A 25,856-nucleotide genomic window follows, 5' to 3' on the forward strand; every position below is an offset into this window, starting at 1 on the left:
CAGTTGTTCATCTCTTGATTCATACTCTGCGGTTAAAAGTGCAATCCAGGGCATTCCCAGTTCTGGGTCACTTTCAGAGTCCCTCAGGAGGGCTGCAGGATTTCCAGGGAAAGGAACGTGCTCTGCAGATGCCACTGGAAGTTCTCCACACCACACCGAGATACCGCACGTGGCTCTGCTGCTGCTGCCAAAATCAGTCTGGGGTTTGAGCACAGGGGAAATCCAGCCCTGCCACACACGGGAATTCAGCCCTCACACAGGGGCAGGGAATTATTTTGTTGGAGTTTGACTCACTCCAGCATAAACAGCACAACTCTGACTCACTCCAAACCTCTGTGTTAGGAAGGAGGACCCAAAATCCCGCTGAGTCCAGCAAGAAGTTTTGCCATGAATAGACTTTTGAGGGTCAAGCCACGGAGCAGCCAGCACAGTTCACCACCCCACAGAGGATTTTATTTTACAGCTGCATTGCACAAAGTTTTGGCCTCCAATTCTCCCTTTGCCCTGAGCCAGCTCTCCCTTTCCTCCTCCTCACCAGCCTGCAGGAATTGCCAGTGACACCGAGGTGAAAGGGGAAAGGGCTGGGAGTTCTTTTTGGAGCTGGGAGGTTGGGGAGAGGGTGAGAGCTGGTTCAGACTGGAGGAAACTGTGCCAGGAAAATGTTGTTCAGCAAAAAGAGGTGAAGGAAAGCTCTGGAGCTCGGGGCAATCAGCAGGGACATCAGACCTGCCCAGTCTGGCTGAGGCTGGAGCTGGAAAGGGTCTTGTGCTCAGCGGAGATTGCTCAGTTTACGAGCAAGGGTTACTCTTAACCAAGTTAACTCTTGGTTTGCATGGAGTAATTCTGTAGCAGAAAAAAAACCAAAACCCACCCCGCTTGAAGGGGGCAAAATCTGCTGCACATCTTAAAAATAAATTACTGCTTTCACCTGGCTGAGAGCGATGTCTGCTCCTGCTGAGGCTGCAGGACTGACTTGAGGAATTCACGAATGAGAGATGAGTGGAGGAATTGCATTTCCCGTGCATTATTTAGCACAGAAGTTTGAATCACGGTTCATTTGTTCATATGTGTTTTCCCATCCTTCAAATGACGAAAATAATAATAATAAATAAAAAAATTTATCTAGTCGTAAAAAACTCATCTAAGGTTGAATGTTCTATGTGAGGCTGGATGAAAAAAAAAAAAAAAAACAAACAAAGATAAACCTGACCTGGGAAACAAATTCTCTTCCTTCCCAGCTATCACATAAGGAGCTTGCCAGCTCAGTTATTCAGATTTTGGGTTATAATGTGTTTATCCTGCCCAGATTTGGAATTTAGCTAAACCTTTCTAAGATTTCTGATCTGGGAGCCACCAGGACTTGCAGATGCTTTAACCTGCTCACAAATGGGAGGCAAAGCAGATTAAAGGGAATAAATGATGCAGCTCTAAGTGCGAGAATTGATTTGTGATGCTGCTACTCAAAAACTCCAATGCCTTGGTACCTTCCCCTGCTAGCTCTATTTGAGTTTGCAGCTGGATTTTATCATCTTCTCGGCACTTTTCCCCGTGATTAACCTGAACACTGCAGTGCTCCATGCGTTTATGGGGTTAAACTTGGGTTTGGTCCCACATTCCCTCACATCAGGTCCCACAACCTGCTGCCCTAATCAGGTGTCAGCGCTGGGCAGGGAGATCCTGCTGCTGTCCCCTGTCCTGTCCTGGGCAGTAATTCCCAGCCCTGCTGGTTCCAACAACCCCACGGGCCAGTGCAAGGTTCATTCCTCCCACGCCTCTGGCCTGGTTTGCTTTTGTAACTCTGGGAAGTTCCTTTCTGTCCATTTTCCTCTTGCAATTCTGGGAAGTTCCTTTCTGTCCACTCTCCTTTTGTAACTCCAGGAAGTTCCTTTCTGTTCATTCTCCTTTTGTAACTCTGGAAAGTCTCTGAGATTTAGAAACAGCCAATCTGTCTATAGGCGTTCACGGGCTCTGCCCTTGTTGAAAATGACGTAAATATTCTGATTTCTTTGCAAACCTCTGATCTGAGCTTTCTGTTCAGGCGTGGATAGGGTAAAACAGATGGCAAAGAATATTTTGTCATCTCGGGGAGATATTGGTGCGGTTGAGTCACAGGCAGCCAAGCTCTAGAGCTCTCGGGAGCATTCTGAGCTCTCAGGATGAACACAGGCCTCTCTCAGCCTTCCAGGTGAGCTGTGACAAAGAGACATTTGAAACACAAAGGAGCATCTGTTGTCAATCCTTGTTAAAAACAAAACTGACTCTATAGGTGCAAACTGTTCCAGAAGCATTTGCTGGCTTTGCAGTGTTTGCTCCAGATAATTAGCTGCCTTTAATTACTGCTTTTTAATTTATTTTTTTTTTTCCCTGTTACTGATCTTCAATTGGCTTTTTCCCTCTCAAATATGGGAATTCCACTTCTAGGTATGGGAAATGTGAAGCTGCAGTTCCTCCCCACTCCCTTGCAAAGAGGGGCCATGGAGACGCACATCTGACTGTTCCCAGTTGCCACGACAGGAGACAAAATCCTTTTGCTCTCCTCTCAGGAACATATGTTGGTGTTTAAATGCATGGATCACATCCAGCTTTTAAGTTTTCCTTTCAAAAAAAAAATTATTATTTTTTTTTTAATTCCCTCTCTTCTGCTGCTGAGTTTTTTTCCAGCTTGCCTTGCTTTGTTTCTTCGTGTTTCTCTATTTGACTCTTCCTCAAGGCCAGAGCAGCCAAAGCTCCCTCTGATGCTGCATGTCCCAGGCACTGGATGGTTTGTGGTATTTAAAAGAATATTCCTGGAAATACAACGATGAAGCCAGATTATTTCCAGTGTTAACAGCCGCCACGCTGTCCCTTGGCCTTGAAATCCTGGGAAATCCCTTTCCTGTGGCTCTGTGGTTTTTGTCCTGCTGTGTTGGGAGATCCTGAGGACAGAACCTCCAGAATATGTTGGGGTTTGTTCTTTTTCAGTTTTGGCAGGGAAATCTGCCAAAAGTTTTGGCAGCGAAGTCTGGCTGTGGCTGCAGCCAGCAGTGCTGACGTTTTATCCAGGTGACAACGGGAGAGTCAGGATAAAAAGCAAAACAAAACAAAACAAAACAAACAAAAAAAACCCAAAAAACAAAAACAAACAAACAAACAAACAAACAAACAAAAAACCCGGGAGCCAAAACTCTCCCGACTTTCCCCAGGGATGTGTTTATGAGGTGGTAACTGCCAGGAGATAGAGCACAACAGGAGAAAGTCTTTTGTGTAAGAATTCTTTATAGATTTGGTCTCCAGCCAGCGGGAAAAGCCTCGGATTTTTACTCTAGAGGTGATTTTGCAGAGCAGCCGCTGTGGTTTTAACCTTGGATATTCCACACAACCTCTCCTGGGGTATCCCACAAAACCTCTCCAAGCATCTTTCCCACGAGTTGTTTCAAGTCGACGTGCTTTGTTTTAGAAATAAACCAAAAGCAAATTGTCTCCTGGCTCTGTGCGGCAAATTCTCTCCTCACACCGAATTTCACAGAATCCCAGAGTCACCAGGCTGGAAGAGACCTCCGAGATCATCGAGTCCAACCCAACCCTAACACCTCAACTAAACCCTGGCACCGAGTGCCACATCCAGCCTGTCCTTAAACACATCCAGGGGTAGTGACTCCACCACCTCCCTGCACAAATCATTCCAATATTTTATTATTCTTTCCGTGAAAATATTTTTTCCTAATATCCATATTATATTTCCCTTGGCACGACCTTCATTTCCTCTTTTCCTTTCCTCCTCCCGCCTCTGTTGGAACGGGAATTTTTGGCCAAGCCACAGAGCAGGCTGTGTTGCAGCTCCTCTCCTATCTCTCCTACCATTTAAACAGGAGATAAAAACAAATCAATGCTGGCTGCTTGGCGAGTGCCAAGGTGTGAAATGAGTCAGGCTGGCACCTCAGCCCCGCTGCTGGAGCGGAGATAACAGCACCTTTATCTGGAATTTGTGTGCAGATACGCCCCGTTGTTTTCCAGGCTCATTTTCTGTCCCTCTTCCTCCTGCCTTGGCAGCTCCTCTTCTTCGCGGCTCTCCGGGAAGAGCGCTGATAGCCGGGATGATTGACACTCGGGGTAATTAAAGCATTAAGGTGAGGGGTTTTAGGGAAAGAAGGTCATAAAATAAAAAAATGGGAAGGGCGTGGACTTTTGGGAACGGGTTTAGATTGGGAAACATGCCTCTCTTTCCCTTCCCTCAGCTCTTCCCGTGGTTTCTCTCTCCTGGATAATTTCTTTTCGCTGCAACAGTTCTCCTTCTGCCCCGTTTCTTCTGCAAAACTTGTCCTAAACTTGTATTTAAAAGTGAAATATCAACTCAACATCAATAGAGTGAAATATCAATCAATATTAATATCAATGAATTTTTTTTTCTTTAAAATTGAGACATAATTTGTCTAAACAAGAAGTGGAACCTACTGGCTCTTGCTAAAGGGACCACATTGTCCTGGTTTCGAAAAGAACTTTACCTGTGCCTAATTAACCCTCAAATTAATGACTCTGATATCTGTTTTGCCCTGGAGATTGTCACCTTTGGGAGGTGAGCTGTGAGTTTGGGGTCTCAAAGTGTTCAAATCTGCTGGCTGTGGTTTGATTTTCAAGACACCTTTAGCAGAATGGGTCAAGTGCTTGGGCTGTTGATGGGGGTAAAAAAAGCTTCTTTCCTCTGTGACCTCGTTCCACTCAGTTTCTCTCAGTATTTATAAGAATACAAGACAGAGAACAGTTTTCTGGAAAAAAACTCCTTGTTTTATTATCAAATTATTCCTATACAGCACAATTACCCGTGGCAAGGTAAAACAGATCTAGGTATGCACTCGCTTGGAATTCAGTTCTACCAGCGCAAAAATCAGCAAACAGTGCAAATTAATGCCTTGGATTGTGTGGAATTCCTGTCTCTGGATTGTTTTCCTCTCAGAGTGCTCTCCAACTCCATCTCCGAACGAGGGGAAATCGTAGCAGTTACAAAAATAGGTAGTATTTCAATTTCTAGGCTTTACAGTACAGTGGGAGGTAATTTCTCAGCCTCTAAAGTCCTTGTTTCTTCATTGAACTCGTGAAATCTCTTCGCCCCAGCACGGGATGGATCCGTGCTTGATATTGCACAGACAGGACTTGAAAGCAGCAGAGGCTGGGCCAGGTGGGGAAGGAGCTCTCCTGTGCCCAGGACTGTTCAGTAATACATGTTCTTGTCCCACCAACCTGCAGGAGAAGGGATAATAATTTAAAAAAAAAAAAAAAAATTGGTTATTTTTGCTCAAATAGGAAAAACGATCACTGGAGAAAAATGGTTCATTTTTCAGCAGTCACCTGCGAGTGGCAGCTGAGGTGGGGGTAGGAGTGAAAAGGTAGGAAAAGCCACATGGAATTAAAAATTCATTAAATTAAAATTTAATTAGAACGATGCACTCACTTCCTGGGTATCTCCTGATGAGCAGCTTTCGGATTTCATCGTAGACCCAAATCAGGATGGCAAAAGGCACAGCCACAAACCAGTACTGGAACCTGGGAGTGGGGGCAAAAAGTCTCATTCAGAAACGTCTGGAAACAACTCAGCTGCAGCTCTGGGTTCTGCAGTTCTGTGCTTTCAATGTCACTAAAGCAAATCTGCCCCCTCAGGCCTCTTCTCTTTTTTCTTAATTAATCTCTCAAATGGATGATGTGAGTGTAAAGCCTCCCAATCTTAAGTAGTTACTGGATTAATTAATTCCAGGCCTTATTCAGAAGGAAATTTTTCCTGGTGTTATCGCAGCAATCAATCACCTGACGGCTCTATTTAAAATAAAAGGTAAATGCTGTCTGTGCTCGACAAAACATTGGAGATGCTGGAAGAAATATCTAAATGTTGGTTTTGCACAAGTGGGGTTTTGGCTCCTCAGTAGGAGATATAGCAGGGTAATGTGGAAATTATGGTGATAATGGCCTTTTTGGCCAAGAAATAGTGATGAATATAACCAATTGTTTTTAATATTTATCCTGCAGTGGTGCTGCACGGGCTCCTGCTCCATTCTGTGTCCTCGAGGAGAGCAGGGGAAGCTCAGTGGCACCTGTCAACCTGGTTTTTCTGAGTTTTTTAAAGTCTTTTGATTGTTCATAAAATAGAGTCAGACTTTTACCTACTGTACAATATTAGGAGCACACATTCTCACACATCTAACATAAACAAATCCTTTGTTTTTCATTCTCTATCCTTTGTTTGCATATTTCTAACCTGAAAACAATTGTAACTGACAGTTGGTCTGGCCATTTGGCTGGGAGGTGAAAACTCCAGAAGCCAATCCACTGCCAGACCCACAAATGTATAAAAAGTAAGAAATAAACAGGCAGAGGGGCTCTGGCCTTAGCTCAGCCTTGGGGCTCTCTCAGAGGAACACTCTGCCCTGAGAAATCTCTCGTCTCCGTGTGACTGCTTTGCGTATCCCGACCACAGGCGCCCGGACTCACCTGAGTGGGGTGAAGTTCAGGGCTGTAACGTGCCCAAGGCCGTAGGTGAGAATCAAAGCGATCCCTATCTGGGAAAATATCCCCACCCAGATGACTTTGTTCCTGCAGGAAAAGCAGAGAGGAAGAGTCAAACCCTGAGCGAGTTCACCCCAGAGCGAAACCGCTCTGTGCCTGCAGGAACCTCCTGCATTCCCTGCTCTGCGCACACAGGGCTGGCCTGGGCAGCTCTGCCTCGCGTCCCACGAGCTCCTGCCTTTCCTGGCAGCGTTCCCAGCCCAAATCCAGCTGCGGGAGACACCCAGCACCCGTTCCTCAAGGCTGGGAAGGCGCTCAGGGTGACTCAGGCGTTAGTGCGAGGAGGAAGCACACCTAGGTGTAGGCCCTGTAGCCGCAGATAAAGGATGGAAAACAAATTGCTCTGCTATCAGAAAGCCCGGGAGTGAGTGCCAGCCCTGCTGCTGGCCTCTGTCCCGGCTGATATCTGGAATTCTCCTGGGGCTGGAGGCTGCAGGGTGGTTTGCAGAGGGCGGCCAGCCCTGGCTGGGGGAGGTTGGCCGGCTGGTATCTCCCTTCTGGCAGCCTCAAGTTATCTCAGAGAAATCCAGACTCGCTATCTCTTGATAAGGAGTTCAGAAAGTAATCTGGAAGAGAAACTCCCTTTTTTTTTTTTTTTTTCTTTCCTTTTTTTTTTTTTTTTTTTTCCTAGTAAACATTTTAATGAATGGTTTTAAGCTGGTGCATTTTCAGAATAACCAGCACAATGTCTCTAAAGAAAATCCCTATCCTGAAGTAGAAAAAGGGGCTGAGGGGAGGTGTAATAAAATATTTGCCTGAGATTTGTGATTGTTTAGGGCCAGCCTTAATCTTTGTGCAAAGACTGAAAGTGAGAGGGGCAAATGGAGCAGGAGGTTAACTTGAACTGCGGGTTTAGATTAGATAGGAAAAAAATTCTTCCCACTGAGGGAAATTCTTCCCAGGTGAGGACCTGGCACAGGGCGCCCAGAGAAGCTGTGGCTGCCCCTGGATCCCTGGAAGTGTCCAAGGCCAGGCTGGAACAGCCTGGGACAGTGGAAGATGTCCCAGCCCATGGCTTTAAATGATGATGATGCCTTAAAATCTCTTCCATCCCAAACCATTCCGGGGCCGTGCACCTGCAGATCTCACCTGAAGAGGCCCTGCCGGAAAATGGAATTTCTCCGGGTTTTCCTGATGATCAGATCAGCCACTTGCTGGATGGTGATGCTGACGAAGAAGGCCGTGTAGCCGGTCCACTGCAGGTACGTGCGCTGGTACTTGGTCTGCAGAGCCGAGGAAACACCAAAACGTTTTTAAATCCCACTGCAGACCTCGATGGGAGGCTTTATTTCAGTTCCCAAGGTGTGAATGCAGAGTTACTCCAGATTTAGGCACAGAATGATCAGATTTGGGCCCAGTTTTATTCCTTGACTGAGTCACGAGGCTGCAGCACGAGCTGGGGTGGGGGGTGTCTGTATGGATTTATCAATGCCTCCTGTGCCTCGTGATCCTGCAGGATGAGTGAGAGGAGGAGGCTGCAGAGGACTTGGCAGAGGTGCTGATCATTAGCAGGGCTGCGAGAGGACGGGGGTGATGGATTTTGAGGGGTTTAAACACCAAGACCAGAGAGGAAGGTGCACCTGCAGAGGCCGTGAGCGAGAAGGTGGCAAACTGTGGAAGAATGAATGGAAGAGCTCTGCAGCAGGAAAACCTGAAGTGTTCCTGCTGGGAACATCACATGAAAACTCATTCTGTTTGCATTTAAACCTGGTTTACGCTCCCTGTCCTTTCATTTTTTAAGCAGGCAGGTGGGCAGGAGGGACGAGGCAGGGGATTTTCAGGGCTGCTTTACCCATTGCTGTCCGTAGGAATCCTCGAAGTCGTTGATGTCGTTGCTCTCCCAGTCCACTCTCACTCCCAGCAGCGTGGAGGGGAGGAACCCTTGCTCAGCATAGACGGTGAAATAGGTGACAAAGGCCCCCACGGACTGCATGATTCCTGCCGAAACAAAGGGGCAGGAGTGAGGAAAAACCGAAATTAGGGAGCGCTGGGGGGTGCGATGGATGCATGAAACGTGCAAAAGGCAGTTTGAGAGCTCTTGGTGCTGTGAATTCCTTGCTTTCTTTAAAGAAAACCTCATTTTATTGCCGAATAATGAGCAACAGGAGGAGGCTGGTGGGTTTGCAGAGGAAGGTGTTGAGTTTTAGCTCCTAATTTTTTTTTTTGTGGTGGTGGTTTTTGGTGGTTTTTGGTTTGGGTTGGGTTTTTTGCTTTGTTTTGGGTGTTTTTTGTTGTTGTTGTTGTTGTTGTTGTTGGTTTGGTTTGGTTTCGTTTTTTTGTTTGTTTGGGGGGTTTTTTGTTTGTTTTTGGGGGTTTTTGTGGGTTTTTTTTTGGTCTGGATTTTTTTTTTTTTTTTTTTTTTAAATTAATCAGCTTGAGTCTGTCTTGCTTTGCTGGCACCAGAAAGTGTCAGGGAGGCCAACCTACCAATCTGCAGGTAGGAGTACACAGCCAGCTGCTCGTTCACCAGCCGGTCTTTCCTCTTGTTCCGAGGTCTCCTGTTCATGATGTCACTCTCAGCTTTCTCATAAGCCAACGCCACCGAGGGGATCTGCAAGAGAGACAAACCCTCAGCATTTGCCTGATTCTCCGAGGTTTTGCAGCAATTTGCAGTTCCCACGTGTTTCTGAAGGATGTTGGAGGAAAGGAGAGGAGGATCTGTGTGCGTCCCTGTTAATGTGTAAAGGCTTTGGGGGAAATCTGAAACGTGCACGGATCTGGTGAGCAGTACAAAAGGCTAGAGGGGATCAACACTAATTTAACATTAATTTAAAATTTAAGGGTCTTTTCTGCAAGCCCGGTCCCTTGGGCTGGGCTGGATGGAATGTCAGGTGTAACTGCAGAAAATCCCTCTGACCTCTTGATTAAAACACGCTGATAATTGCTCACTGCTGATATTAGCCTGGATCGGATCAGCCTTTGCTTTCTGCTCCCCCCCTGCAGCTTCTTGTTGCTTTCTACTCTTCTTTCTCTCCACCTGGCTGCTTTTAATCCCTTTTTTCACTGCCTCTCTCAGCTGGGGGACAAAGCCACCAAATCCCCTGTCCTGGGTGTGCCTTGGCCCCCATCCCCTGTCCCCATTCCAGCAGGAATTGGCTTTGCAGCTCCCAACTCACGATGTCCGTGCCCAGGTCGATGAAGAGGATGGTGATGGTGCCGATGGGCATGGGGATGCTGGCAATGATGTAGATGAGGAAGGGGCAGAGCTCAGCGATGTTCTTGGTCAGGGTGTAGGCAATGGTTTTCTTCAGGTTGTCAAAGATCAGGCGGCCTGGGGGAAGAGAAAATACTTCTGGCAAAGGGGGTTTTTATCCGTGTTTTCCAGAAAAAAACCCAAAAATGTTCAAATTTAACTAAATGAAGTGAAAACGTTCACTGCCTATTTCGACTTTTCCTCGTGCATTTTGTAATTTGGTTTTGTTGGTTTTTTGTTTTGTTTTTTTTTAAGCTGCCCTCCCTTAGAGCCTTCTGAAAACTGAAGTGTAATAAAATATTTCTTTCAAAGAGGCAGTTTGAGGGGAAAAGACCTGTCCCCCAAAATGCTGTGGTTGTAATGGACACCACAAGCCCTTCACAGTGAAAGATAAGTGTTCCTGTCATAGGTGGAGCACAGTGAAGGCGATGTGTGAGAAAATAATAGAGGGAAAAAGTGGAGAAAATAATTTGTATCTTTGTGAAGCTTCAAACTGCATTGGAACAGGTCAGGAAGTGCTTTTATCTGAAGCTTGATCAAACAGAGACAGGAAATCTTTATTTTGTGTGAGAGAGGGAGGTGATTTCCTTATTCTCTGATTGTCATGTGTAGAAATGGAATTAATTCCCAGCTTTGCCAAATACCAAATCCACAAATCAGAAAGAGAAGAGAAGAGGGAAGAATCAGGAGGCCCTGCCAGCAGCTTCCAGCTTCTAAAAGTGGGAAACAACATCATCTTTACCTTCCTCCACTCCTGTGACAATGGAAGCAAAGTTATCATCCAGCAGGACCATGTCAGCCGCATTTTTGGCTGCGTCAGAGCCAGCAATCCCCATAGCAATCCCAATATCTGCTTTTTTAAGGGCAGGGGAGTCGTTGACTCCATCTCCAGTCACGGCAACCACTGCTCCCTGGAACACACAAAAGCATCCAGATGTGGGCTTGGGGGGAGAGGGTGAATCCTGCCATCACCCATCTTTACATCTCTAGCAGGAAAATGCTGATGGGAAGTTCTGAATGCTCTCTGTACCCACAGCCGGGGTCAGGAGGGTGGTGGGCAGGGTTGGGAGAGCAACCTCAGAGTTTTGTGTGGTTCCCTTTAGAGCAGAGACCTGGAAAATTCGGGGATGTGATTCACTGCATCCTGAAGAGCGGACATCTCAATTAGATGCATTTCAAATGCAACTAATCTGGTAGCTGGATATAAAGAGGATTTGAGATTTGGATGTCTGCTCTGAGCAGAGCCAGGTTCACCTCTGACATCTGGGGGAGGTTTGATTAACACAAAATGTCCTGTCTTCTCTTAATGAAGTGCTACATCTGAATAATAAATTATATAACTGTTGAGTTAGAGCCCATCCTCACCCCACCCTAACGGCCCCTGGCTGCTGCTTAGTGTGTGCTAGAATTCCTCTACTAATCCAGAAGATGCAAAACTCTGATTATCCAGCTCAGCTCCTTTGTTACCTTGCTGAACCATCTCCTGCAGCTCCAGGCTCTGCTCTGGCTGATGCAGAAGTTTCTGGCTTGGCTCAAGGCAGGGTGTTCAGAGTGGGGACAAAGCCTGGCAAACTGATTAATAAAATGCTGAATTTCCTGCGCCTGGGGGGGATTGAGCACAGTGTCACTACCTATAAATAATGCCATGCACAGAAGGGCTTATAAGCTCTGAGTACTAAACATAGCTGGAGACTGGCTGGGGGAGGGTGTTCCTTTTCATCCCTAAAGAGCCAAATCTGCCAGGAGTGTGGGAGTCTGAGCAGTGCAGAACACGTTCACCCACCGTGTGCCTAACAGAGACCATTCAAAAAATAAAATACACGTGAAATTGAAATTTTTTCTATCTCTCTTTTTCTTTTTTTTTACTCTCTGGAGAGCCCTCCAGGCTTAAACCCGACGAGTTGATAACGCTTGGGAAGTTTAGTGCTGGCACGGCTACAGAAATAAAATGTTATCTTGTGCCACAACTTCTTCTCTAGAAAATCCACTAGTATGGCTTTAATTCACAAAATATACTTGGAAAATGTCATTTTTTTTGAGTGGAGAGTCTTTTGTTGGCAATTTTCATCTTTTACACAGCTCTGTAAATGTTGGGTTTCTTTTTGGGTTTCTTTTTTTGGGTTTCTTTTGTTGTTGTTTTTTTGGGTTTCTTTTGTTGTTTTTTTTTGGTTTTTTTTTGTTTTTTTTTTCCCTCCTGTGTTGGCTGCACTCCAAGCTGCTTTACATAATATTGCCCATGGATGGGCCAAGCTCTCTTTAAATCCTGCTGCCTGATTTACAGCCCTGGGAAGTGGCAGAGATAAGGCTTGGTGGTACGTAAATCATTCTGTGGGGTTCATACCTCCGAATCATAAAGAATCTAGGCTGGAAAAGGGCTGTGAGTTCACCCAGCACTGCCACTAACCAACTCCACTCCCAAACAATCCTGTGGGCAGGAGGACATGGCCTGAGCGGCCACAAGAGATAAGAGGGGAGGATGTGGCAGCACCGTTGCTTTTATCTGGCTTTAGAGAATTCCCGAGGGAACTCTCTTTTCCCAAACAGGGCACAGGAAGCTTTTCGTGCTTCTCAGAGTGCCAGGGACAATCCACGCCCTGGCTGCAGCTCCAAACCCAGCTCATTTTGTCCCCAGGAGCTGTGTCTGCAGCGGGAATTTGAGCGGCTTGGATTGAGTCCAGGCAGCGTTTGTGGCAATCTGTTAGATAATGTCCTGGCACGGGGAAAAAAGAGTATAAACAGAGCTTAGGGAGCACTGGGAATTGGCTCCCAGCCTCACAGCCCTGGGCTGGTGTCTGTGTGTGAGCTTTGCCACCCTCGCCTCACCTGCCTCTGACAGCCCTCCACGATAATCAGCTTCTGCTGGGGCGATGTGCGAGCGAAGACGATCTCAGAGTGCTCGCACAGGATCTCGTCCAGCTGCTCCGAGCTCATGTCCTTCAGCTCCATCCCGTTCACCACGGCTGCCGTGGCCTCCCTGCAAGAGCCACGGGCAAATTTTCATATTAAAAGGGGTAAAAAGGGTGCGCTCGTGGGATGGGGCAAGGGGAAAGCAGCAAATTGAGTTAATCGCAGGAGCTGGGTGAAAGGCGCTGCAGAAATCCAGAGTGGATCACGGTCACCTGGATGCAGAGGGGTCTCACTGAAGCTTCAGAAAATGCATTTTACAGTGGGCTCTCGCTGGGAGGGATGGGGAGGACGTCACTTCTGCAAAGAGCTTTTATCCTTCCCTTGTGATGTGACTTTTTTCCTCGTTTAAGGGGTGAAGGAGGGATTTGGGCTGATGGTCCAAACTGGGGCGTGTGACGCTGAATTTTGCTTTGTGTGTGTGCGTTTTGTCAAACAGGCAGCGACAGCGACTTCCACGGGATCTGCAGAGTTTAATTTGCCAGATTTTCTTCACGGGCAGCAAAGATGAAAACCACCGAGTGGACACATTTAGGTGGAGATGACTCAAGAGTGGGAACATGTCATAGAAAAAGCAGAAAGCAGCGGGGCTGTCGAATAAAAAGCACCGTGGAGAGAGCAGGGAAAGGAAGCCTGGGGTGCTGCCCAGGCTCTGCTGCTGGCTCTCACCTCCTGTTGACCTGCTCCACCGGGATGTTGAGGCGCTTGGCGATGTCCTCCACGGTCTCACTGGTGGCCGAAATGATGCCCACGCTCTTGGCGATGGCCTTGGCAGTGATGGGATGGTCACCAGTGACCATAATGACCTGAGCAAGGGACAAGTGGGTGACAAACGGCTAAAGCATGGAGCGAGAGAAGGGGGAAGGTCCGTTGCTGAGGAGCAGGAAGCACCCGGGGATCAGAGCAGCGCTGTGTACACAGCAAAGGGAGATTAGGGGCAGTAATTGCCCAGCTCTGTATCGACATCCTCTCCTTGCTGAGGCTGCTTTATCAGGGCTCTGAAGGAAGAACTCGTCACAGGCAGCCAGATTAGAACAATGCAGAAAAAAGGAGCCTTTATATAAGGATCTATATTAGGTATGCTCAGTGGGGAGGGTTTGTTAGAGTATTGCATCTTAAAATGGATCCTTGTGACTGAGGTGTCCTGACAGGCAAGGCACAGCCTTTTCCTGCTTTTCTTGAAGAAAAGTTGCCAGCTCTGTCTTCAGGCTATGGAAAATTTCATCAGGGTTGGTGTTTGGGATTCATCGTGTCTGAGATCTGTAATTCCAAATATGATTCTCCTAGATTTAGGCAGATACCACCTCTGCTTAGGGCTAAAAGTTTATTTGTGGGTCCCCAGGGAATGAAATTAGGGGAATTACTGCATCAAGTTCCATTTGAACAATTCTGAGATTAGTGATTCCTTTGGATAAAAGTTCAAAGCAGTGTCCCGATGCCTTCTCAAGAATTTTTTCTATCACCTTATTCTGTTCACAAGCAAGTAATTCCAGCTAATGTCGGGTCTGTATTTTAGAAATGGATCTGATGAGACAGTATCTGAGATTTTGTGAAGTTAGATTCCCAGGTTTGAGGGGTTTGTGCAGTTCCTATAGTCTGATTCCCACTTAAATGAAAATGTTTTGCCTCTGGGGACTTTCTCAACTGAAATTACGGGATGGTCTTAACTAAGGTTGAGATTTTGGGTAGTAATTGCTAGAAAGATAATTTGTGACCATGTGGTGGAAGGTCTTAATTTTTTAAATACTTTAAATAACACCCAAAATAATCACAAAGAGTCCTTCTGTAGTGGAGAGTGGAGCCCCGCTGTGTTTTTCACTGTAAAATCCTCACCTTGATGCCAGCACTGCGGCACTTGGAGACGGCGTCGGGCACGGTGGAGCGAGGTGGGTCAATCATGGACAGGAGCCCCACAAAGCACAGGTTGGAGGTCGGGAAGTTCATGGCATCTGTGTCGAACTGGAAGGTCTCTGGAAACTCATTCTCAGGCAGGTACAAGTGGCAGAAACCTGGGAGGATATTCAGGTTGGTGTGATGGGCAGGAGAAAGAGGAGAGCTTGATAAAACATCGGGGTTTTCCCTTGCCCGTGGAACTCCAGCACTTAGCCACTTTCCCAGGCATGTGGGTGTGCCAAGACTTTAAACCCCATTTCACAGGTTTCACAGCTGGATTTTACCCCATTTTCATGATTTAGCCCATTTTCCCAGGCAGTCCCTGCAGCTGCACTCACCCAGCACTCTCTCCCCCATGCCCCCCAGCTCCATGTAGGCTGTCTGGAAAGCTTCTGCCTTCTCATTGTCCAGAGGCTCTTCCTTGCCGTTGATCATGATGGTGCTGCACCTCTCCAAAATCCTCTCCGGCGCACCTTTCATCACCAGCAGGAAGCGTTTGTCCTGGGGGTCGTCGGTCTCGTGGATGGAGAGCTGTGCCACAGACAGGAAATGGGTTGGAAGAGCCCAAATTGTCCTCATTTGCTTCTAATTTTCCACGGGATTCATGTTCTTTTCCATGAAGAAATCACAATTTCCATCAAATGGAATGAACTCTGTTTATTATAGCTTGAATTCCCTCTGTTGTTGAATTACCCTGTTAAGGCTTCCAGGTCACCCAGGCCCAGTGATAGAAACAATCTGGCATGATTTCAAAAAAAAACCCCATGAAACACACCTGGAATTTGTTGGTAGAGTTGAAAGGGATTTCAGCCACTTTCCTGTTCTGTGCTCTAATGTTCATCACGTCCCCCAGAATGACCTCAGAGAATTTCAGCAGAGCTGTTTCAGAGGCATCTCCAACCACGACCCTCTGTGGGCACAAAGGAAGAAAACATTTTACTCCTGCGTTTCCACATTTCCGTGACGTGCTGCACACTTCAGCAACAAGGAATCTGCTTTTTTGTGTCCAAGTTATCACGGAAAAATATGAAAATAGAGTTTGGGGATGTCTGCTTTGCTCTCGGAGTTAGAACTGAGCCACAGCAAACAGAGGCAAAGAGCATTTGCTGCTGTAAAGCAGATCTGGGGTCACACTCAGGTCGTTACAGGTGAGCTGAGGCACAAACCCAAATTAATTTGAGGACGGCACTGATGAGTAAACAGCAGATTTGTTCTGGCAGTCCAGTCAGTAGAATTTACTACCTTCGAGCAGTCATGTGGAAAGGCATTAATTAAGGCACCTTCACCTTTGCTATAATAAATTAACAGTGCAATAATTACTGTTCCTGCTCCTTGTGTTGCCCTTTTCCTGGCAGGCAGAGTTGGGTTTGGACAATGCTCTCAGGCACAGGGATTCCTGGGGCTGTCCTGTGCAGGGCCAGGAGCTGGGATTGTGGATCTCTTCCAAGCCAGGATAATCGGCCTTTCCATGCTCTTGGGTTTTTTACCCACTGTTAAATTTTGTGTGAGTATACAGCAGTAAAACCACTGTCAGTAGGAATTTAGAAGGCTGGCACGGTAAAATGGAAGTTGTTAAAGCCGAAGAGAGAAAATTGCTTTTTCAAAGGAAGGGAAATAAGCTGGTGTGAAGTCAGCAGTACCTTCATGATGGGGAGATTTTCCTGTCCCGGCCGGAATTCCGCCCGGTTGCAGAGAGTGACAATTTTTGATAATGCTGTCCATGAAGGGGAACTTTGATCAAAGGGCTGGGCTGAGGGAAGCAAAACACACATTGCATCTTTTAGCACATTGCATGAGACAAGTAAGAGCTTAGGAGTGAAAAAAACACAATTGACTTACTTGCAGAAAAATATTATTTTGACAGGTTCTTTTATGGAAAAAAATTGATATAAATTTTCCCTCTAGCAGTGCTGGCAAAGGGGTTTGGATGATGTGTCTCTGCTTAATTCCCTACTAAACGCACTCTTGGCAAAAGGTTCTGGTGTAGAACCTCCTCCAGGTTTACTTCTTGTGAGTAGAATGCCATATTAATTCTTTTTAAATTTTTTTTTTCATGTCTCCACATGGCTAAGGAGAGATTCCCGTGTGTAGAAGGAAGATATGTCTGATTTAGCCATCAAAAGTGAACACCCTGGGGCTGATCCAAGCATCCGCCCCTTCCCACACCCCCCATTTCCCCATTTACTTGTTTGATCTTCACTGGTGTCGGCCGAGTAGATCTGGTTGTCAAACCAGAGGTGGGCGACGGTCATCCTGTTCTGGGTGAGGGTTCCTGTCTTGTCGGAGCAGATGATGGAGGTGGAGCCGAGGGTTTCCACGGCCTCCAGGTTCTTCACCAAGCAGTTCTTCTTGGCCATGCGCTTGGCCGTGAGGGACAGGCTCACCTGGCGGGAGGGAAGGGGCCCAGCTGTCACCAAGGTGTGGTTACACAGAGGTGTAACGAGATTACGTTCTCCTGCTAGATCTTTTGTGGGGTTTGGTGTTTGTTCAGTCGGGGTTTTTAGGAGGATATTTTATTTTTTTTCATTTTTGTTGGCTGCAGTGCATTTTTTCCCCCCTTTTTTTAATTATTTGTAGTCCAAGGTTTGGCTGTAACTAGCACAGGTAGATTTGCTGCCGAGAGGAACCTGCTGCCTGCTGGTAGAAATAAGGATTCCTTATCAGCCAAGAGGCCATTTGAGATGGAGGAACCTGCAGTGGGCAGGGAGCTGCTGGCCACCAGCTCCATGAATCCTGCAATGATTCCCTTCAGTGTTTGCTGCTGGGGTGTTGTGGAGCCAGCAGAGCTTAGGAGGTGTGCTGCTCCTCAGGCAGGGATTTTAGAGTTGGTCATGTGGTAATAAGTGGAGTTTCCATGTGACTTTGAGGGTACAAAATCCCCACTTCCAAGCGGGAACGAGTGGTGGAGAAATGAGTCACATCACTGTACTCGGCGGCCACCGAGGCAGAGCAGCACTTGAACTCAAACCCAAACTGGGTTTGAGATGAGTGACTCAGTTACACCAGAATTCACCAAACGAAGGGTTTATCCTTGGAATAAAAACCCCCAGCCCTCTTCAAACCCAACGCAGCCCAGAGCTGGAGCAGCAGGCAGAGAATCCCAGCACAGACTCACCGTCACCGTGGCCAGCAGCCCCTCGGGCACGTTCGCCACGATGATGCCGATGAGGAAGATGATGGAGTCCAGGATCTTGTAGCGCATGGAAACGGAGATGATGAAGAAGAGGACCCCGATGGAGACGGCCACTCCTGCCACCAGGTAGACGAAGTGCTCGATCTCGATGGCGATGGGCGTCTTCTCGTTGCCCACGCCTGAGGCGAGGGAGGCGATGCGGCCGATGATGGTGCGGTCCCCGGTGTTGATGACAATGCCGGTGGCAGTGCCTGCAGAGGCAAAAACTGTCACCTCCAGGGCACACAAACACTCAGAGGCAGCAGCAGCCTGATGTGGCATTTCATCTTCTTTTTCTTGTTACAGTGGGGACTAATTGCACGAGAGATGTTGTTTCATGTTTGAACTCAGAGGTTTATTAATTCTTATCTGTAGCACAGTCTCACAAGGTGTGAGTTCTAGCTAACAAAGTGTCAAATGGCTCTGTCTCTATCTCTCTAGATGGCCTTTTAAAAACAAACTGTCCAATTAAGAAATGACACCTAAATTGTTTTTACTTTTAACCAGTAACCAACCACCCATGGTCCACAATGCAGATTTTTCTACACAGTTACAAAATATCACCCAGACCTACGTAGAAGAAGGTGAAAGAAGAAGCACTAGCCTAGGCCCTAAGACCTATTTATGAAGACTTTGCTTTATATTTATTACTGTATTCTAAACCCTTAAACTCTGAGTTTTCCACCCTGTGACATCACACACTTCTATCCAAACTCCACACCCACAATCCCAGCGCTGTCACTCCATTTTGGAAGCTGTTCCAGGTCCAATGCAGTGTTTGCTTGGGGGTCAGTGCCTGGCAGCACAGAAAGCCTGGAATTCTCAGTGCCCAGGGTTCCAACATCTCCCCCTTCTGTATGCAAGGAGCGAAGACTGCACCTAAAATGGTGTCTACTGATACATGGATTATTTTTGAGTTTCCTAGAAGATGGGTATTTTGTGATAGCCTGATATTCCAACAGGTATTGATGGAAAAACCGCAAGGAAGCCACGGTCAGCTCAAATCCAAATCAATTAATTGATTAGTGCAGTCATAACCACGCTGCACATTGCAGCAAATATTAAATGTGACCACCCCCAAGGTCACGGTTTGATCTGCTCAGGTCAAAATTCATGTGAGCAATTGAACCTCTCTGAAGTTCCTCAGAGCAGAATTGCTGAAATGAGTTAGCAGGACCCAGCAGCACCTGTGCAGGTGCCTTTTTGGGGGCCCTTCTCTCTGTATGCTGATAAATAATAAAAAATTAGAAATGTTCAGTTCCCCTGAAGCTGATGAATAGAGGTCAATGCCTAACTAGGAAAAAAGATAAAGGGATGTAAAGGTGTGCACACAGGATGATAAACGTGGCTGGAGCCAGTGGAGAAAGAGATAAAGAGGATAAAATGGGATTTCCATGCCCAGTTTCAGGGTCAGCTCACCTTCCACACAGGTGGTGGAGTAGAAGGCGATGTTCCTGGTCTCCAGGGGGTTCTCGTGGGTGAAGTCACAGGAGCGGGACTGTGGCTCTGACTCCCCTGTGAGTGAAGAATTGTCCACCTTTAATGAAACGGAGACAAGCCCAGATTAAAGTCAGCAGTACACAGTGGTGTCCAGCCCGGGAGGGGAGGTGACAGCTCATTTCATAATCAGTGACATCGACATCTCTCTGTGCCTCTTCTCTGAGCTGCTGCTGTCCCTGGCAGAGCCTGTTTCTGCGGGAATTCAGCTCAGCCAATGCTCTGTGTCTGTCAGTGGGATTTTTGGCAGCAGCTGGAGAAAACCCCAAAATTTTGAGGATCTGCCTCCAGTGGAAACTCTCAATGGTGTATTGGTGCATCTGCCCTGTCCTGGCAAAGAGCAGAACCAGAACATGGACTTTTGGATGTTCAGGGAGGGAGGTATCAGTCCAAAAGGATCTCAGCATCACAGTCAGGCTTCTGCCCTCTGACTTCATTAATCATGTCCAATCAAAGCTCTAATAACCCATTTAGGCTGTGTAGAAATTCTTTCTATATAATAAACCGTGCCAAACTCTGTTTTCCTTCTTTCATTTGCTCTTCAAGCCCAGTTTACCTTGCAGCCCTGAGTGAAGATGAGGCGAATGTCTGCAGGGATCCTGTCCCCACCCTTGATCTCCACGATGTCCCCAACCACCAGCTGGTCTGCTGGCAGCTCCTTCTTCTCGGCATCCCTGAGGACAAGAGCTTGCTGGAAGACAGAAATGGGACAAAAATGAGTTTTTTGACACTCTCTAAACTGAGATCCTCCCCTCTCTTCTGGGAAAGATCCAGAGCAGGGGGATGGAGAGGAGATGTGAGCGTATTTCACATCCAGCTGCACTGCTCAGGCTGGAATTTGGGGGATATGAGATGGGAAGTGCCCGTGGAGATGGGGAAATGCCTTCCAGGGATGTGCTCACATGGCATCAGGTCCGTGGGTAAAAGCAGTGTGCTGCACAATGTGAAACCCAGCACATCCCGCCCTGCCCATTGCCGGGTCTGAGCTGGGCACTGAGATCTCTGACCCAGCGCTGGATGGAAAACGAGGATGTGCATCCTGCAATTCACAGCTCCATCAAAGCAACCACCGTGCGCTTTTTAGCAAATGGTTTGTGATTCGGGATATTTTTCCAGGTCATTTGCCAAGAGATAAATTCAAGCTGGGCTTGCTGGGATTCCCTCGTGCATTATCAGGATGAATTTTTGCCTCAGTTGAAAGGCACGGGTGGTTCTCACCTGTGGGATCATCTTGCTGAAGCTGGCCATGATGTTTGTGCTTTTGGCTTCTTGATAATAAGCAAAGATGCCAGTGAGGATGACAACCAGAGCCAGGACCACTCCGAGGTAGAGCTGATCAATAAAAGATATAATCTGGTTAATTCAGGACAAGCTTTCAGCGATTCCTCTGTTGGAATAAATCAGTTCTGTGCTGTTTTGAAATGAGGTGTTGGCCAGGTTAAAAGACAGGCTAAGAAAAGAACTTTTGGTTGTTGTCCTGCAAATGATCAATTAAAGCTTTTTGATTTGTGTGCATTTAAAAAAAAAAAAAAAAAAAAAAAAAGTTTTTAATAGCGATTTTCCCCATCTAAAATCCTTCTCTAAACTGACACGATCCTGAACAAATAAATTAAAAAAAAAAAAAAAAAAAAAAAAAAAAAAAAAAAAGGCAAAATAACCTAGAGTATAACTCAGTGGGGAATTAGTCAGAGACTCTTTAGTCTATGACTAAAGTCAGAGTCTAAAGTCTTTAGAGCTTTTTACTGCTCTCAGAGTACTCAAGAACTGCGATTATGCCCAGCGGTTATAAAACCTTTGCCCAGGCACTCTTGAAGCGAGGGCTGCGCGAGGTGTTTGAGCTTTTTATCACAAGTGTTGGGCAGCGGGGGAGTCCCGTGGGAACAAGAGGCCCCCTGGTAGTTACTGAGTAACTGTGCAGTGGCGTTCCGATCCCCCGGAGCCGCGGGACGGAACGCTGCCCGTGCGGTTCCCCATCCACTCACGTTGTCGAAGGCTGAATCCACCCCCTGAGCCAGCTGGATGCCGAAGGAGATCCAGGAGAAGGCGGCCCCGATCCACAGGAGGATGGAGAAGCCCCCGATCATCTGCTTGAGGAACTTCACGATTTCGGGGGTGGCTTTGGGAGGGGTGAGAGCGTTGGGGCCGTCCCGAGCCAAAATCTCTGCTGCTCTTGCACTCGAGAGACCCTGCAGAAGGAGGGGAGAGGTTTACAACGAAATCACAGAAAAGCTGATATTTTTTTTTTTTTTTTTTTTTTTTTTTTACCCCGTCTCAGAACAAAATTCACGTGCTGCTCTTTCTTTAAAGGTTGTTTGAGTCACAAACGAGCAGCAGCTCTGATTTCCAAACCTCCTGATTTCACAGAGGCTGCTGTTAATTATCTGCTATGCAGAAACAGCTATTTCTTTACTGGTGCACTGAATTGGGAGCCACATCCACCAGGAGCTTCCATTCTGTTGGTTATCAATCAAATATACCTGGACTAAGTGTTTGGAAAGCCAGGGGAAAACTGACATTCTTTTGCTGCTGTTTCTGCATTTCCACGAGGTGTTTGTAGCTCAGGGGGTTCTTGAAATTCTTGTCTGTGCTCTGGCCACGTTCAGTGCTTTGATATTCAAATGTCAGCTGTCAAAAGGACTCAGGTGTAGTTTCTCAAATCTAGATTTTCCTTCAAAATTGGCTCAATCCGTGCAGGCTTTGGCTAAAAATCATTACAGTGAAAAGTGAATTGCGGTGAAATCAAAAGATCAGGAAACAGCTTTAGAAAAAAATGAGGTCCTGGTGCCAAACCCTGAGGTCTCATTTTTGGTCTCAAAGCAGTAGCTCAGCCTTCTTCAGACTCGAGAGAAACTCCACTTTAAATCCCGGCCAGGGCTCGGTGGCTTGCTGGTTTAGGCTTTACTGGGAGCATCAGTGCAGGCACCCACACACATTAAATGACAAAATCCCTGCTCCTGGGGAGCTCTGGGGAGGCCAGAGGCACCTGCTGGAGGCAGTTCCTTAAGGAAGGACTTACTTTGTCGATGCTGGTACCATACTTCTTCTCCAGCTCCGAGGTGTTGAGCCTGTGGTCATCCTGCATTCCAAGAGAGACAGGAAATTACAGTGAGCAGAGCATCAGACTGCTGAAATGTTTATTTCCAAACTGCCTGGATCTGGGAACATGGATGAAGTTGTTCATATGACACCCCTCTTTCGTTAATTAGACAGATCTGCACATTGAGAAGCAAAATATCTTCCACTGGAAGATGACTTTTACGTTGTTTTTTTTTTTTTTTCCTTTTGATTTGCAGAGTGCTTTTGTAAATAGCTCCCTCCTCCAGCAAATCTGTCACTAGAAGCAGGGTGGTGTGTTCATGTCTCTGCTGCCTGCCTGCCGTGCCTCTTTTGGATAAATCATTTCTCTCTGCGTGCTGCAGGGCTCAGAGTGTGTGTGACAGCAACCTCTGCCCTTGATTGCCAGGGCAGGGAATGCGAATTATCCTCCTCACTCTGGGGGAAAGGGGCAACAGGTTCTGAGTTTAAAAGGGTGTGGGAGAGGGAAATCTCAGAGCTCTTCTCCTTGGCCTGCAGTGACACCTCTGTGGTATCATTGGCCTAATTATATCTTGTGCTGAACTGGGATTTAGAAGCCAAGAATTTGCGAGATCTCCCAATTGTTTTCTCAGAGTGATTCATGGGTACTTGGGTGAGTCAATTCTCCTGTCTGCGCTTGGGTTTCTCTTTAGAAACACGGGAGTAGAGTTACATCCCCCGGTGGCAAAGACAACACGGACTGAGAAATATTTACCTGCTGCTGGGCAGATCTTGGAAACGCGGTGGGTGAATGGATGGGAGAATCATGGAATCAGTATCTTATTTTGGTGTTCTTTGGGCTTTGAAATGCCATCCAGCCCGTAAATAGCCTCTCCTCTGAGCTGCTCTCACAGCAATCTCAAAAAGAGGTCAGCATAATTACCCTCATGTTTCAGATTGGGAAACTGGAATGTGCGGAGAGGAAGCAACATTTCCAAGAGCAGCCAGCAGATCAGTGGAGAGCCAGCAGGAAAACACTGATTTCTTGAAGGCCAGAGGAGCTGGTTTGGGTAAAAACCCCTGTGTTTAAGGCTGAGAAGTGCTCTCAGCTCTGGAATCTCTGGAGCACAATGCCGTGGTCCTGCTTGCCCCTCTGATTCCTGGCTGGCTGTGCAAGTCGTCAGGAAATACTGATGGCAGTGATTCCGTTTGGGAAATGGATCCCTTTTGGGCAGACAACGTTCTGTACCATTGCTGGCTTAATTACACAAGAACCATCCTCTCATTTTAGGTATTAATCTTGCACAGCACTTTCTTGGCACACCCCAGGAGTGTGAGGAAGCAAATCCTTCCCTGTGCCAGGATTTTCAGTGCAGGACATTCCCTGGATTTCACAGACTGGGAAATGGAAGCTCAGCAACACTCACCAGGTCCAGTTCTTTCTTAAGATCATCTGTCTTCTTTTTCTTCTTGTTGCCTTTTGAGTCTTTGTTCTTCTCCTCTTCATCTTCGAACTCTGTTTTGTGCAGATCTTTTGTCCCATAGATCTCAACCGAGTAAACATCGGACCTTTTCTGTAAAAAAACACAGAAAAGTCAAAATTTGCGGATCTACTTTTTTAGACAGCTTACAAATTTCTGCTGTCCCTTTCTCCTGACTACTTGGGGTGTTTTCCCCTGTCTGATCCAGAGATCCATCCAGTTTGTGGCACTGTGATTGTGGTCAGTACTTCATCAGGTGCAAATCGCAGGGATCCCTTTAGGGATGTGCAACACTTCCAAAAGTTTCTGATCTAAGTGTAAGAAAACACTGCCCAGGAATTCAGCAGTGAAAATTATTAAAATCTTCCTCAGCTCCAAGAAGAGATCAGTGGAAAAACAAAATATCCATGAAAGGAAAGGGGAGGGGAAAATTATCCATTGAGAACTTTCTTTTTCCTGGGGCTTTTCAGATCCATAACTTCAAGGTGTAAATTTTAACTACAATCAACACTTACAAATATATATTTGCACTGAATCAAAGTGAGGAATGGAGGCAAGCACCAGACTGAAAGCCAGGGAGGAGCTGCTCTGTTTCTGCTCACACAGAGCTCAGAACTGGCAGGGATTTAGCCAACAATGCACTCAGTTTTGCCAGTGGAATACCAGGCACGGGAAGCTGTTGACCCAGGGAGGCTGCTGCACCTCGGGGAATGTTTTGCTTTCAGTGATGACTGGGGAGTTGTGCTGTTTCCAAACCCTGGCTTAACTCTGCAGTGAGCAGGGCAAACTTCCCTCTCGTGCTGATTTATCAGCTGCATAATCATAACGCTGCAGCTCCCAATTATCCTGGAAACGACATGCCAGGCCTTGGGAGAGCCACCGGGTGACCCCATTCCAGAGGTTTCCTGATGGATGAAACCCCAGAAGTTCAGGAGAGCCCCCCTGGATGTTCCCTGGTGGGACAAAGCACAAAGGGGCTCTGCCAGTGCTTGGCTTCCTGTGAGATCTCACAGCAGTGGAGGAAGATCTCTCCAAAACATAAAGAAAACTCAAATAATGGAAACAACAAGAAAAAAAAAAAAAAAAAAAAAAAGGGGGGGGGGGGGGGGGGGGGAAAAAAACCACCCCAAACCAAACCAAACAAACAAACTAAACTAAAAAACAATAATAATTGGGGTGTCTTATTGTTTATCACTCTTCTGATCTCAAAGCTGGCATCTTATCCTCAGCTGTCCTGTAACTAAAGGAGTATCTAAATCTTGTCATTGCCCCTTGATGAAGGGAAAAGTAAAAAGCTGCTGAGCAATTTCAGGATTTTAAAGGCTCAAATCCTATTCCTAAACACTTGATTTTGTTTGGTGATGCACATCCCAGAGACAGGGCATGCCTATGATTTTTTCCTGCCATGCTGAAGATTCACAGTCTGTTTTATCTATTGGGATTTTTCCTCTTCACCTTCCTCCTCCTCCTCCTCCTCCTCCTCCTCCTCCTCCTCTCTTTAACTCTCCCACCCAAAAAATCTGTTCAGCTTTTCAAATCCCTATAGAGCACAGAAACCAGGAGAGAAAGGCAGCAGCTCTCTGCTGGGAGAATGTAGTAGATGGAAGAGAAAAATAAAGAAAATTGATGAAGTTGGTAAAATTTATTGCTCACTTGTAAGCATGCCCTGTTTCAACCACCTTCAGAGTTTCATAAAATCTCAGATTTTTGGCTCAGCCAGTCCAAGAATTCTTCCCAGTCCAAGCTGTTCATGCCCAAGAGTGTCTGGTATTAATTCAATTTTTCACTTAGCCTGTACTTACAGTATAATTCACGAAATAAAGCCCAAGAAGAAAAACAAGCGGCAGTTCCTCGGGCATTGTACCCACCTTGACCATCTTGGTGAGTTTATTCCTTTCCTGATGGAGGGAAGCAGCCCAGCCAAAGCCTCTGGACCAAAAGCCAAAATCTCTGGATGGAAAGCCCAGCTGGGGACTGCGGTGGCTCAGAGCAGTCCTGGAGTGCAGAAGCTCCCCGAGGTGGTGGGTCCCTCTCCTGTGGCCAGCAGGTGTTAGCTGGAATGCTGCTCCCACCTCGGCATCCTTCAGGCAGGACGAGCTCCCTGTCCCAAGCCTGTGGAGAAAGAGCTCTGCTCGCTGCTGCTTTATAAATCAGCATCCCGTGCTGCCAC

At 46.8% G+C, this 25,856-nt stretch overlaps 1 protein-coding gene across 1 annotated transcript; it reads right to left on the minus strand.

The window, feature by feature from the left end:
* Positions 1–4,778: 4,778 nt before the first annotated feature.
* ATP12A (ATPase H+/K+ transporting non-gastric alpha2 subunit) lies at positions 4,779–25,757 on the minus strand. Its single transcript, XM_040085018.2, has 23 exons — positions 25,555–25,757; positions 23,633–23,779; positions 22,207–22,266; positions 21,173–21,376; positions 20,409–20,522; positions 19,747–19,881; positions 19,113–19,230; positions 17,637–17,905; positions 16,707–16,905; positions 16,162–16,271; positions 15,297–15,431; positions 14,860–15,052; positions 14,462–14,637; positions 13,298–13,434; positions 12,548–12,698; positions 10,467–10,635; positions 9,648–9,802; positions 8,959–9,082; positions 8,324–8,469; positions 7,621–7,754; positions 6,457–6,558; positions 5,426–5,517; positions 4,779–5,214 (listed from the first exon to the last, which is right to left on the minus strand). Exons 1-23 carry the CDS (start codon positions 25,561–25,563, stop codon positions 5,186–5,188), a joined length of 3,108 nt encoding a protein of 1,035 aa, XP_039940952.1. The 5' UTR covers positions 25,564–25,757; the 3' UTR covers positions 4,779–5,185.
* Between the last annotated feature and the right edge of the window lie 99 nt (positions 25,758–25,856).

Source organism: Hirundo rustica, chromosome 23 (genome assembly GCF_015227805.2).
Source record: "Hirundo rustica isolate bHirRus1 chromosome 23, bHirRus1.pri.v3, whole genome shotgun sequence".
Lineage (NCBI taxonomy): Eukaryota > Metazoa > Chordata > Aves > Passeriformes > Hirundinidae > Hirundo > Hirundo rustica.